Raw genomic sequence first — 14256 nt, 5'->3', positions numbered from 1 at the left:
TGTCCACCAAATGTAATTGTTGCCCTTCCTGCTTTTTTCACCAAGAATCTAAATATTCCATTTTATTCAACTGTGCTATTAAAATTTTAAGAGGTTGTTGTTATGGTGTCTAATGCCTGTCATCAACACAAGGATATACATTGCGGCCAGTATAACTAGTGGTGGAAAACCTGGGAGAGCCCCAAGAAGAACCACCGACCCATAAGAAGCTACTGGCAAGTTTTCTCGCATACCCACAATGACCTTTTAAAGAGGTTTATTGTTTCTTTTGTCCTGACCTAACACTTGTTGAATGCCATTTGTAATCATGCAAACGTTTGCATCAAAAAGTATGTGTACTATAAAGTGTCTAAGGTACTCTGGTTAAGTTAGTCTAGTTCTCTGACAAATTAAACTGAATATAATATGTAACCCAGATCCAAATCAAACACGAATGAACCAGTATCTGGATTTTACCACAAACAATCATATTTCTAAAATTTGTGCCTTTATTCCACAGGCCCATATTTTATTTCATTAATATATGACTTATGGCAAAATCTTCAGGGCTTGCTGGTCTTCATCGTATGCTGGGTGTGATTAGAGGTACTATGCTGGTTAGATTGATCCATGAGAATGCCTATGTAAACTGGATGTCCTCCACAGAAAGTGCCTGGCAATACTACGCAGGTTTGACTGATCCATAGGAGTGCCTGTATAGACTGTGCACCATCTGCAGGAAGTGGAACTGGATAAGTTCGTTTTCTGGTGGCCGATACTGGATTATCAATCGTTTGTTGTGGCCCACTGAAATCAAAGTTCTATGGCCAAGTCTGGTCATCAAGGAACATGGCCATTTTGGCGGGCATGGCATCCAATTTTTGAGGGTGAGATGGGGTATGGAATATTGACCCATACAGACAAACCATAATTCTGATATGCAAGACTGTAACTGAGGCTGTTGTTGCTCTCCAACTTGCTCGTGAGTAAATGATATCATAACCCTTACATGCAAGCTGATGTTTTCATCCTCAAGCTATGTTTCTGCACCTTCCCTTAGTGCCCAAATAAAGTTACCCATTGACTTCTGTTCATAATATGCAATTCAAGGAATGACAACCAGAGAAAACTACACATGTCAAGTGGTTATCCAACTGGTCTCACTCATGGTCTAAATCTGTAAGAAAAGATAAAGCGGACAATATATCCATGCAGTGTATGGAGTGTCCTGCTGTATGAACTTATGAGTGTCTATGCCCAAGTACCCACTATGATAAATACCTGTAAAAGGGTGCACATGGCCTATACAGGTAGAGAATTAGACCATTGTTATCAATATTTACAAAGGGGACGCTAAATAATCAATTTTAGTTACAAGTAACCTGTAGGAAGGTCAATTTTGATTGCCTATACAGGTTAAATCAATGAAGCGTTACTTACAGCAACTACAAGTATGAAGTGGAAGATGAATAATCAATTCCAGTAACAACTTAGCTGTAGGAAGGACAATTTTTTTGACTGCCTATACAGGTAAAATCACCGAAGGAAAGCTTATAGTAATTAGTAATTTACATGCCCGAGCTGTATGCTAATGAGCAAACCCTATATAGAAAACTTACCTGTATTTATCCGACCAAGGCAGAAGCTATACAGTAAGATAAACAAGTTTTCTATATTACACACAAAACCATTATGAGACCCTGTTAACCTGTAGAAAATGCCCAATGACATTCAATACTGGTAAAATCAGTAAAGAATCATATATATATAACTATGAATTAGATGGTAAGACAAGATAATATAGAAACTTAACTATATATATATCCTGACAGTATAAATTATAAACAATACAAAATGAATTTTTGATATCACACCCCAGACATGCACTTATCAATGTGGTTATAGCAATGTGAGCGGGTGCCATCATGACCCAAGCAGGTATGTATCAAAGGAGATTAGGTGTGTGCAAATGGCTAAGTGGTAACATAGACGGTTAGGAAACTTTGTCGTCGGCAATAGGAAGAACAGAAAAGTTGGAAATTGATAGACAGAGTATACTTCCCTTCAAAGATCAAATTCCAACTTGTTTGGAGGTAGAAAACTTCAGAAGTAGTAACTGAAAATTTCACGGAATTTGGCACCAATCCCGATATCAAGGTGATATTACTCTAACTGCAACTTAGTTGGGGAGATAACTTTTAGCTTTGAGTTTGAAAATTTTTAATCTGGGAGAGCTGGATTTGTGAGGCAGTAGCAGTTCTTTTAGGGTATTATGATTGGGTAATGTATTTTAAAGAAGAACTACAACTTCTAAGGTTCGGGCCCAAACTGGCCAAGTGGTCTAAAGTGCTCAATGTTACAGATCACTGCCATCTCACCTCTGCGTGGGTTTGAGTCTCGGGCTCAGCCAATGTGGGTATGTGAGAAAGCTTGCCAGTAGCTTCTCGTGGGTCAGTGGTTCTTTCCAGGGTTTTCCCAGGCTCTTCCTCCACCAATGATATTGGCCACCATGTATAGCCTATCTTGAGCTGAAAAATGGCATTAAACCCTTCAACAACAACTACCATTTAATCCAGTCATACACCAGATCTCAACATTAAGCACTTATGTCACTTATAAAATAATTACTGGAAGATCTTGATGATATAAGCTTATAAAGTAGATCCAATAAAAATCTGATCAGAAATACATCATTTATGGCCCATGAAATGATAATGTGCAAAGCCCTTGACCCTATAATTGGTTAAGTTCATTTCATCATCATGCCTCAACACATACATGTAAAATATTGTAAACAAACAATGCCATCTTAATTTAATAGCAGTATTGGCCTACTTATGCCTGTTGATGACTATGAATTGAAATGAAATCTAAATATCTAAAAGTCTGACAAAGGAAAGAGAGAATAATCATGGTCATCAGTTGTCAATTTAAATGCAATTGTTTGCGACACATGGCTACTGATGGTCAACCTTTGCCATGCAATTGGCTGAGACACATGGATACTGATGGTCAACCTTTGCCATGCAATTGGCAGAGACACATGGATACTGATGGTCAACATTTGCCATGCAACTGATTATGACACATGGATACTGATGGTCAGCATTTGCTATTCAATCAGTTGTGAACCATTTATTTTGTTGGTCAACCTTTGCCATACAATTGGCTGTGACCCATTGATATTGATGGTCAACCTTTGCCATACAATTGGCTGTGACCCATGGATATTGATGGTCAACCTTTGCCATACAATTGGCTGTGACCCATGGATACTGATGGTCAACCTTTGCCATACAATTGGCTGTGATCCATGATACTGATGGTCAACCTTTGCAATGCAATTGGCTATGAACCATCTATACTGATGGTCAAACTTTGCCATGCAAACAGCTGTGACCCATGGATATTGATGGTCAACCTTTGCCATGCAATTGGCTGTGAACCATCTATATTGTTGGTCAACCTTTGCCATAAAATTAGCTGTTACACATGGATATTGATGGTAAACCTTTGCCATGCAATTGGCCGTGAAACAAGGATACTGATGGTCAACCTATACCATGCCATTGGCTGTGACACACAGATGTTGATGGTCAACTTTTGCCATGCAACTGGCTGTGACCCATGGATAATGATGGTCAACCTTTACCATGCAATTGGCTGTGACCCATGGATGTTGAAGGTCAACTTTTGCCATGCAACTGGCTGTGACACATGGATAATGAGAGCCAATCTTTGACTTGCAACTGGCTGTGACCCATGGATACTGATGGTCAACCTTTGCCAAACCATGATTGTCTGTAATTTATTCATGGTGCCACTGCACATCCATGGTCAGATTATGAATCATCGATGAACCATGAACATCTCTGGTTATCAATCATGTTCTGACCAAGAACTCTCCACGATTGACCATGATCTCTGTGGCATCAAAACTGATGAAATGTTGCCTTATTTTGCTGGCAATCGAATTCATTTAAGATCTTGTATAGATATGGTCAATATTTCTCAACAGATTAAATCCGTTTACTCCAAAAAGATGAATAGTCTAAAGTTATAACAAAAGAGCCGTATAAAAAAGGGCCATAACTCTGTCGGAAGTGACAGATATTGCTGCTGATCAGACTTTATTGAGTTACATCCCATAATAAATACATTTTGGTTCATTTTACATTAAAAAGGGCAATTCTGATGATTGTTAACATAAGTTGATTGTCACCATATCAAATCTATTAAATGTTTTTGTTAAGATACACCTACAAGTTAAATTTAGCTGAAATCTGATTTTAAAGAATGTGGGCTACATAATGTTAAAAAAACCATTTTAATGTATTGCACATATGCACTGGTAAGCTTATCACAGACCCCTGTTTTCCTTCACAAAGCCTGGGAGCCTTTGATCAGTTGTTCCAGTAACCTGAAGAGCTCACCTGTTGGATCAGGGCAACTAATGGGGTAAGGACATCTTTCTTGACCATTTCTTCACAAATCTCTGGGCCTCCATCCACACTGAGATTCCTGGAGAATATGAAAGCCAAAATGTAATTCATGCCTTGCTGAAAAATTCATTTTACTGATTCCAATGCTGATACGGTGCATTGTATGTGATGTTTTTTGGTTTAACGCCATTTCTCAGCACAAGATAGGCTATACAAGACGGCTAGTATAACTGGTGGGGGAAGAAGCCAGGAAAACCCTGTTAAGAACCACCAACTCAGTGGAAACTACTGGCAAGCTTTCTCACATACCTACATTGGCTGAGTCCGAGACTTGAACCCACATGGACTGAGATGAGATTGCAGTGATCAGAAAAGGCAAATGCTTTAGACCACTTGCCCACCCAGGCCCCCAAGTACAATGATACTAATTTTTCTAACTTGAAAATGTGATTCATAAACTTTCCCAGACATAATGAAATAGCATGTATTACAGTGAACCCAACTTCAATTCGATATGTGTATCGATATGTATTATATCTTAGGTTGGGTATCACAATATGTATTGTTACATGGCACAAGCATGTTGTTCCACACCTTTTGTATTATAGCCTCTTAGAGAACCAATTCCTGACAATAACTGGGTATTAATAAGAAATGTTGATTTTAACTGAAAGATTTACTGATGCCCAATGTGACAGATGTGGTTAAATCAATGCTTCAGCTAATAAAAACTGAAAATTATATTTTTTTTTGTCTTCTTTTGTAACTGCATCCTTGGTGTGGCAGCATTACATCTAGAACTGCATTATAATGACAGGTGTTATGACATAAAATGGCTGTATTAAGTTTCATAAAAATCCATATATATACTTTGACTTGTTGTGTTCACAAACATGTCCTAATAAATGGATAATGGACAAAGGACACCAGGTCATTACATAGGCTCAAGTAACCACCAGGTACACTGAAAATATAATAATAAAAAACCACTCAAGATTACTGATATCTGATACATACCTGAGAGCACCTGCAGCTTGAAGACGGACTGGGGGATGAGGATCTAGCATTAGAGGAGCCAAAATTTTGACTATGTTTTGCTTCATTAAGATCTGAATAGCCCCTGGTTGAGAAACCACTCCTGCTATAGTTGTACACCCACATTCTCTCTCTGATTCACTTGGACTTTGCAGCTGCAAAAATGTAAAATGAAAAAAATAAACAGGCAATGATTCAATGACAATCATTAAAAGCTGTGACTCTTTGTATCAGAAAAGGACTGCATACAGGAACGTCAAATTCCAGGTATCACTCTTGTTTACTTTTTGACTTTCAAGCACTATGAGTATATCAATGTGTTTTATTAATATGCACAGAGATGTAAATTTAGTTCAGAGAGATCAATTGGACTGTATATTGAGAATGTCTATGCGACCATCAAGTTTCAACTAATCATTTTCAATCACATGTTCCCCTTCTTGTTTCAGCAGACAATTTTCAAGTAACTTATTGACAGTAAACAGCATTAAATCTGGAGGCATGACATGACCAGAATTAACAATAAGGCCTGCTTTATGGCTTTACCAAATTTTCCAATTGTTGTTGAACACTCATTCTCTCAGTGGCATATGTAGGCAATTCCATATACCTTCAACCATCCTCCTTTCATCTTCCTTCTCAAAGCTAACTCGTCATTACATAGCTGCAGCACTATCAATATGGTCAAAATGGGTTACAGTTCATAATTTCATAAGGTGTGGCTAGAAATGGAGAAATCAGCTGCATGTCACTCAGATGACTAGGCAAGTGTAAGAAAACACATTGAGATTTTATACACATGATTTACTAACAGAACTTGTGCTTAAAATGAAATTAGAAGTATCTACCTGAATGGAATATATTTCTGCAATTACACTACAGCACATTTGATTCCCATCACCAACTACTATAGCGGTGATGATATTCAAGCCTGTTCTTTGAATAGCAATACTTTTCTGTCATTAGTTTTATAAGTCACCAAATCATCATGATGACATTTCAACATTAATGTCATGCCAGTTGATAAAGCTTTGGAAGATACAATGTGGAACAGTTCCACACATAAGCATGGAGGATACAGTGTGGAACAGTTCCACACATCAGCAGTGGAGGATACAATTTGGAACAGTTCCACACATTAGCATGGAGGATACAATGTGGAACAGTTCCACACATCAGCATGGAGGATACAATGTGGAATAGTTCCACACATCAGCATGGAGGATACAATGTGGAAAAGTTCAACACATCAGCATGAAGTATTTGATAATCATCTGGCAGAAAAGTGATGTTTCATAAATTTCATGAGCTGCTTTTTGAACAAAACAATACAGGAGTTTAACTTTTATCAGACTGCAGTGCTTGCCAGCAGGAAATTAATATAATCATCCAGTGTTTGCTTCAAGTGCCCTGGGTGGTTGAGTGGTCTAAAACACACACCTTTACTGATCACTGCCATCTCACCTCTGTCTGTGTGGGTTTGAGTCTTGAGCTCTGCCAATGTGGGTATCTGAGAAAGCTCCCAGTAACTTCCCATGGGTCATTGGTTCTTACCAGGTTTTCCCAATTTCTTCCACCACCAGTTCAACTGGCTGCCATATATAGCCAGCCTATCTTGCATTGAGAAATGGTGTTAAACCCCGGAAACAACAAGTGTTTGTTCCTGGAAATTTTTCATGGACTTCTTGATGAAAAACAAATTTTTGCACATCTGACACAGGACTCATCTTAGAGTACAAACTACGATCATAGGATTTTAGCACTGAAACGTCATTAACCAAATGACCCTTATAAAAACTATTATAATAAAAACAAAACATATAATATTGATATACATAACAATATAATTAAGACAAATGTAGAGGATGTTGTGAGTCATCATATCATGTATTATGGTGTTATGTATATCTGATTTGTAAACCACTCCCTTGATAACTCACGAACCCGCTTATAACGCGGTGTCAGGCATGGATCCCATTTTTTAAACCTGAAAATACCCAAAAAATGTATCCCTATTTGTTGAACTTGAAGAAAATTACTATCAAGATTGGTTACGGAAACTTTGATGTATCACTCGTTTTATTGTTGAAAACGGTAGATAGGACCTGGAAATTTTAATCAACACTATGAAATATCACATTTAAAATAGACTCATACGATATTTTACATTTTCTTTCCAAACAACATTCCTAGTACACCACAATTAACTATATGTAAGGAAATTTTGATCAATGAAAATGTCACTTACACCGAGTGGAGGCAGTACTTTAATAAATAAATACAAATTAAATAATTTTTTTATCAACTGAAATTTGTGTTCTAGTTCCATCATTTAGTTCCTTTTAAGTGTAATCGTCATAAGTACAATGTATCCTTTTGTAATTAAACATAAAATGCATCAATCTACCGTAACAGCTATGTCCGCAAGCGTTTCTCTGAGAACCTAATTAAGTACCACTGTGTTTTGATAACTGAATTGCTGAAGTGTTTGGTGTATTGTTGTACTGAATAATCATGTTAATTATGTCTTTTGAATATGAAAAAAGGAGGTGGAATAAAAGTTAAAAGGCACAAAAATCGGACTAACTTCATTTGATCAATCGAAAGCTGTAATAAATGTTATTGTGTATGTAACATAAACTACCTTAAATTAACCGACTCTTTCATAACTGTGATCAAAGATAACAAGGCAGCCAAGCAAAATGAATACTTTGTAAAATATCGAGCTTGATTTCACAGATACGGACCATTGTGGGCAAGCAAGGTTCAAAGAATTCTTGAACTGGCATTTAGAGATATCCTCAGCGATGATAAGAAATTTCATTATTACTTCCACTGAAATCACGACATTAACAATGTACTAACTGAACAATAAAAAACTGAGTTTCAACGTAGACTTGCCACAAATTAATGTTGCGTTTTTTTTAGAAAAAAAAGAACCTTGTTTGGTGGTGTATCAACAGTTAGTCTAGTTTCCAAATTATGGACTACCGATTTGGCAGGAAACTATTAAACACCATTATGGGAACCAGACTCATCAAGAAAACAAAAAGCGGTGATGTAATACACAGATTTTTCATGTACATGTATTGGTTGTTCAAACCAGGTGGAACGATCTTTCATATGTTGGATATTTTGAAAAAAAATGTTATTTAAACAGAATAACGAACAACTTCATTAGAAAAAGCGCATTATTAAAAATTATTATCAACGTGATTGTAAAATGAGGATTTAGTCATTAAACAGCCCAGTTCCCTAACACTGGCCCCCCCCCCCCATCTACGGTTTTATCGATGTCAAAGCGATTTTTTTCAATTTTTGGAGGTCCCTCGGTAACACACGCCTCGCTCATAGTGCGGTCTATGTTTGAGAACCCCATTGTGCGTGAGTTATCGAGGGAGAGGTGTATTGTGTGATTGCCCTTTGTCCATAATTGAGGGTAGGAGTTTGGGCCTACCTGACTAATATTTTGTTTTGTAAACAACATAGCTAATTTTTGTCTATGAATATTTCAAGATTATTATTATTTGTAGGCAAACAAGTTTACTTGGATTTGAGTTCAGGACATAGGTTTCCCCTCAGGAATTCCTGGTCTACCTGATGTTTGCCATGTTCTTTACTAAACTTTTAGTAACAGACATATCTTGTTTATAACATGGAATGTTCTGGATTTGAAATTTGGGCCCTCATCCTGGTCCTTTTATTTTGTCATACATTTTTATATTACGGTTTTTATTTATTTCAATTATTCGTTGAAATTAAAAAGTGCTCATTAATACTTTCTGAGCTAAATCACTATTTTGGGATTATTTTGAATTCATTTAGACACAGTTTGGATTATATCATTGTGACACATCAAGACTGTTAGCACATGATCACTATTTCTGGCTATTGGCATCAGCACACTGAAAATTGGAATTCATTCAGAACACTACTGGAATTCAATCAGAAAACTCTAGACTATTGTACCTGTGACTGAACTTTAGAAAGATTCGGGATTTGATTTTCAATACTGTAAATTCCTTTTTAAATTTGCACTTTTTATTCAAGGAAATAAATTATTTGTTGAATTTTACTAAACATGCTGGTTCTCACTCCTTTCTGTTACTTAGCTTAAGACCACAGAGCCTTAACACTGGCATCAGACCACAATTAGTTCCCCTTGAGGCTGACCAAAACCAGGATGACAATGCTCTAAAAAAAAGTGTCAAGAGCAATAGTGTGTTTCACTGCAACTTGTTTCTAAATGTTACAAGCTATGTTGATACTAAAAGGGTATACGTCAAAGTTTGGAAAACTGTATTTATTGTTCAAATTGCCTGTGATATGTAAAATGTCACTTAGATGAATGTCAGTCAAGTACTTTATTTTTACTTTTATTGAGTTAATCTGTTTACCATCTTAATGCACAAAAAAACAAGCCAGTCAACCCATGATGAATCATTCAGAATTTTCCAATACTATGCTGATACATGTGCAGAAAGTTACAAAGGTCAGTTATAGTAAAAAATGTACAATAATGAATAGTTATACATAGCAAAGAAGGAAACCATTGTGGCCTGTGGGCAGTTGACTAGATGCTTATTATGGTAGCAAGTAGCCTGATAAATCATCCCCCCCCCCCCAAATCTGTGTTGATATTTATAGATGATATGTGGGTCTGATGTTACTTGGTTATTAAATTGTGCAATTTTGCTGCATGCAAATCCTTCCTGAACACACCTGCATACAGATTAGACACTGAATGGTATTTTGTAACAGCCAAATCTAGCACAAAATTCAAAATGGCCACAGGACAAGGGTTTTGTTATTCCACCTGGATTTACAAGTCACCAAACATAGGATTTGATCCAAAAATAGTATGTAGATATTGCCAAAAGAACCATTAAGCTGACAGTAGCTCAGCTGCCACAAGAAATACTGTTAAGTGTATAAAATATACACTGAAGTGTGTAGTCAAGAGTGGCAGCAGGTTTTAATGAATAGGTAATATCAGCCCCTGAACAGTCAGTCAATATTATTATAGGTGTGGGACTGATTTTTCGGTCGGGGGAGGGGGGGGGGCTGATTTACCCTGTCAGAATAGTTATTAAGAATCTATGAGAATTTTTTTTGTAAAATGGAGTTTATAATATGTATCATTGTTTCAATTCACACTAATAATAATACAATTTTCGTCAAAATCTTAATCATTGTAAACAAATGTAGTCATTCAGAGATGTGTTTATGACTGCGTTAAAATTGTAGCTTGACAACAATGCCCCCCCCCCCACACACACACACACACCGCGGGGATAGCTACCGTGATTAACATCGTCATCATTACCATATGGTTCCCCGCCCCCATGAAGCTTTTCTTTCGCTAAGCGACGTCAATGAAAGGATTTTTATCAGTCAAACAGTCGCCAATATGTGTGCAACAGATGTCTCCGATTTCTGAAAAGTGATAGTAGATATTGTCATGTGTTGAAGTGCGTCAAAACTGACGACTCCACGCGACTCGACCGCTATGTTTCAGATAATTACTTAGATTTCTTCCTCGTGTGGTTTGTACCGTTAATTTATCATGTACAGTATTACGTTATATGAGCTGTATGTCACATCAACAGTTTGTGCCATTAATGTACAGCGGTTACCCACCTTTTCCAACAGTGAAACTGGGATACACCCAGTTCTCGATAACTCTAATTCGTTGTCCGTATCATTAACACTCTGAAGACCTGTCGGACAGGGCTTGGATGACTGAAACCTTTTTTTCTTGCTTTTACCCATTAAGATATTTCATTAACTTCAAACTCAAAAACAAGAACCAGTTTAGTCTGTTTATAAATCATCTCATCGCTATATTTCAACCATGGTTGGTTGGTGTTGCTGGATCCCTCCGCTAGCATGGTGCATCCCAAAATTAGGACGGCAGATATAATGAATTAAAAAGAAACAAATAGCAACAAGATTTTATGACATTATTATATATTAAACATATTGCATAAAAAAAGACTAACATGGGCCAAAACATCGAAAACAGTTGTTGTTCTTGTTTTGGGGTTTAACGCCATTTTTCAGCACACGATAGGCAGTGATCTGTAACGGAGAGCGCTTCAGACCACCCGGCCACTCGGGGCCACCTTCGAAAACATAATAACACAGTTTATCAAAGGGCATATGCATCTTTAAGGAATCTCTTAGAAACATTATATACATGACAGTTTTTCTTAAAAGTCTGAAAGTTGGTATAGGATAGTTGATACAGAGCGAAGTTATTCCATGCCCTGGACCCTAAATCTACATATGCAGTATTGAAAGTGATCTAGAACTGTGGGTAAACACAAGAGACTTCCGTGTGAATTGACCTGTTAATTGTTAAGGGGGCCTGCCATATATGATCTTCCACACATAGCAGCATCTGTTATAATTATTTGTTTCGAAATAATTAGAAAACCGAGTGGAGTGAGCACAATGATACAGTGAATGTGATAATGATACTTTATGACCGTGCTCATGTTGCGATTTGTATTTTTTTGAAGTTTATCGATGTATGTTTTCGCAGACAATATCAAATATTAGAATATTAATTGAGTGCGGAAGAATCGGTATTATAAAATATTGTTTTGTATGGATTTAAACGAAAGAAGAGACGGTTTTGTATCAAGGTTGTTTGTATTAGAAATAGTCATAACTAACTAAACATCCGAAGTGGAATCAGTCTTAATGTTAAACGTTTCATTGATGTGGATTTATTTGTTTAAAGTTTTCACTGGAATTACAAAGTACTTATTAATACTTTTTGGACCAAATCACTGATTTGGAATTATAGTGAACTCAGTCGAGAACATTTTGGAATATATTAATAAGATACATCGAAAGACTTAACACATCGCCATATTCCAGATCACTGGCACATTAGCACATTAAAAAATACATGTACATCACATTCAATATCGGAATTTATTTGGAATACGACTGGAATTAAACTGGAACTTCATATATTTGGACATGTAATATGCTTTAAGGACTATTTGGGTTTAAATTTACAATACTTAAGTTCTTTCAAAATTTTCATTTTGTATTCTAGGGAAATAAATTATTTGTTGATTTTTTTGTGTAAAAATTGGTGGTTTTCGCTCTTTTCTGTTACTCAGTTTAAGACCTAAGAATCGTAATATTTGTGTTGGTCTTACCAATTACAAGGCTTGGTCCGCGTTGGTCTTGCCAATGCCGAGGCTTGGTTTGTGTTGGTCCTGTCAATGCAGAGACCTGGTTTCTGTTGGTCTTGCCAAAGCAGAAACTTTTATTGTGTTGGACTTGCCAATATCGAGATTTGGTTCGTGTTGGTTTTGCCATTTTCAAGACTTTGAGTGTGTTGTCATGCCAATGCCGAGACTTAGTTTATTTACATTCAACCAATCGTAAGCATAATTGAGTTCAGACCGCAGAACTTATCTTTTTTATCAACATTTTTTGTCAGCAAAGTAAAAAGCAGCATCGTCTGTGTACATGTTTGCTTCAGCATTTCTTAAAGAGAAAAATGATCCATTAGTTTACACAAATAGCAAGCAAAGGAGTCCCATGATAGATCCACGGAAAACAGCTATAGCGATGATCTTAGAATAAGTAAGATTATTAATTACAGAACATAATTGATTTCTGTTTTGATAGATGTTTACAAAACTACAATAATAATTGTACAAGATGCCATATTTTAGTTAATGTAAAATAATGGAGTGAATAACATTATCAAAAGTCTTCTTTAGCTCATGGGAGATCATTCCCAAGAACATGCGATGTCTCTAAAGCACTTGAATGTGTTTTACAAAAATGTCCAATATATAAATGAACGTGCAGTAACACTGATAGCTCTCTTATTGATTAATTTTCTTATTACCTATTTATTTGACTCTAAACAGTTTTACTGAAAAATCAAGCATCTGGTATGTTACGGCTGGCGTACCACGTGGCTCTGTTTAGGTCCATTATTATTAATTGCGTGAATCAAAGATGATGGGGACGCCCTCTTGAGTGAAGCGAGACTCTTTGCTGAAGACAGCTTACTGTAATAAAAAAAAAAACAAGTATATGAAATTTAATGTGTACAAACGATAACACTTGGTCAGGGTCGTGGTCGGTTGACTTCAGTGCAACAAACACTGAGACAAGGTAAGTAGTGAATGGGGCTACCATAGGGACCATGGGAATTAGCATTACAGACCCCCCCCCCCCGGGCCACTATAGGGACTACGTAAATTTAACATGGAGAAAAACCCTGGGCCACTATAGGGACAATGGAATTTAACATGGGAATAGAGTTTGGGCTTGTTTAGGGACAAGGGGAATTGAACATGGGAATAGAGATTGGGCTTGTTTAGGGACAAGGGGAATTTAACATGGGAATAGAGTTTGGGCTTGTCTAGGGACAAGGGGAATTTAACATGGGAATAGATTTTGGGCTTGTTTAGGGACAAGGAGAATTTAACATGGGAGAAAAAAACTACTTTAGGGACAAGGGGAATTGAACATGGGATTTTTTAAAAAAAATTTTAAAAAAGGGTAGGCAATGGAAAGTCAATCTCTTTTCGAGACCTCTGAGTGGCCCTGAAAAGGGCCTTTGGATTTATGTTAATGTATCCATTAACATAAAGGGCACCGCATTGGTCTTCTTCTTGTCCTTAGGCTGCGCCTCACTGTAGGACCGTAAATCAGCACTCTTTTGAGGCATCCTTGTCTTTCTACGTAGATCCTACGTATCCACAGACTGGTGTTTGTCCTGTGGACAACGGTCCACTTGGATCGGACATACATGAGC

General features: G+C 36.9%; 1 protein-coding gene across 1 annotated transcript in view; it reads right to left on the bottom strand.

Annotated features, from left to right (window-relative positions):
- Positions 1–11343, bottom strand: part of LOC149779859 (HEAT repeat-containing protein 3-like) — a 74308-nt gene extending 62965 nt beyond the window's left edge. The window contains exons 1-3 of the mRNA XM_089936530.1: positions 11097–11343; positions 5439–5611; positions 4413–4500 (exon numbers count right to left, since the gene is read on the bottom strand). Coding sequence (XP_089792656.1) covers positions 4413–4500; positions 5439–5611; positions 11097–11228 — 393 coding nt within the window. The 5' untranslated portion in view covers positions 11229–11343. The remainder of the gene's footprint in view (positions 1–4412; positions 4501–5438; positions 5612–11096) is intronic.
- Positions 11344–14256: the final 2913 nt, after the last annotated feature.

Source organism: Sinohyriopsis cumingii, chromosome 16 (genome assembly GCF_028554795.1).
Source record: "Sinohyriopsis cumingii isolate HCF-2022 chromosome 16, ASM2855479v2, whole genome shotgun sequence".
NCBI lineage: Eukaryota > Metazoa > Mollusca > Bivalvia > Unionida > Unionidae > Sinohyriopsis > Sinohyriopsis cumingii.
Note: the sequence above shows the minus strand (reverse complement) of the source record. Positions and strands in the feature narration are given on the sequence as shown.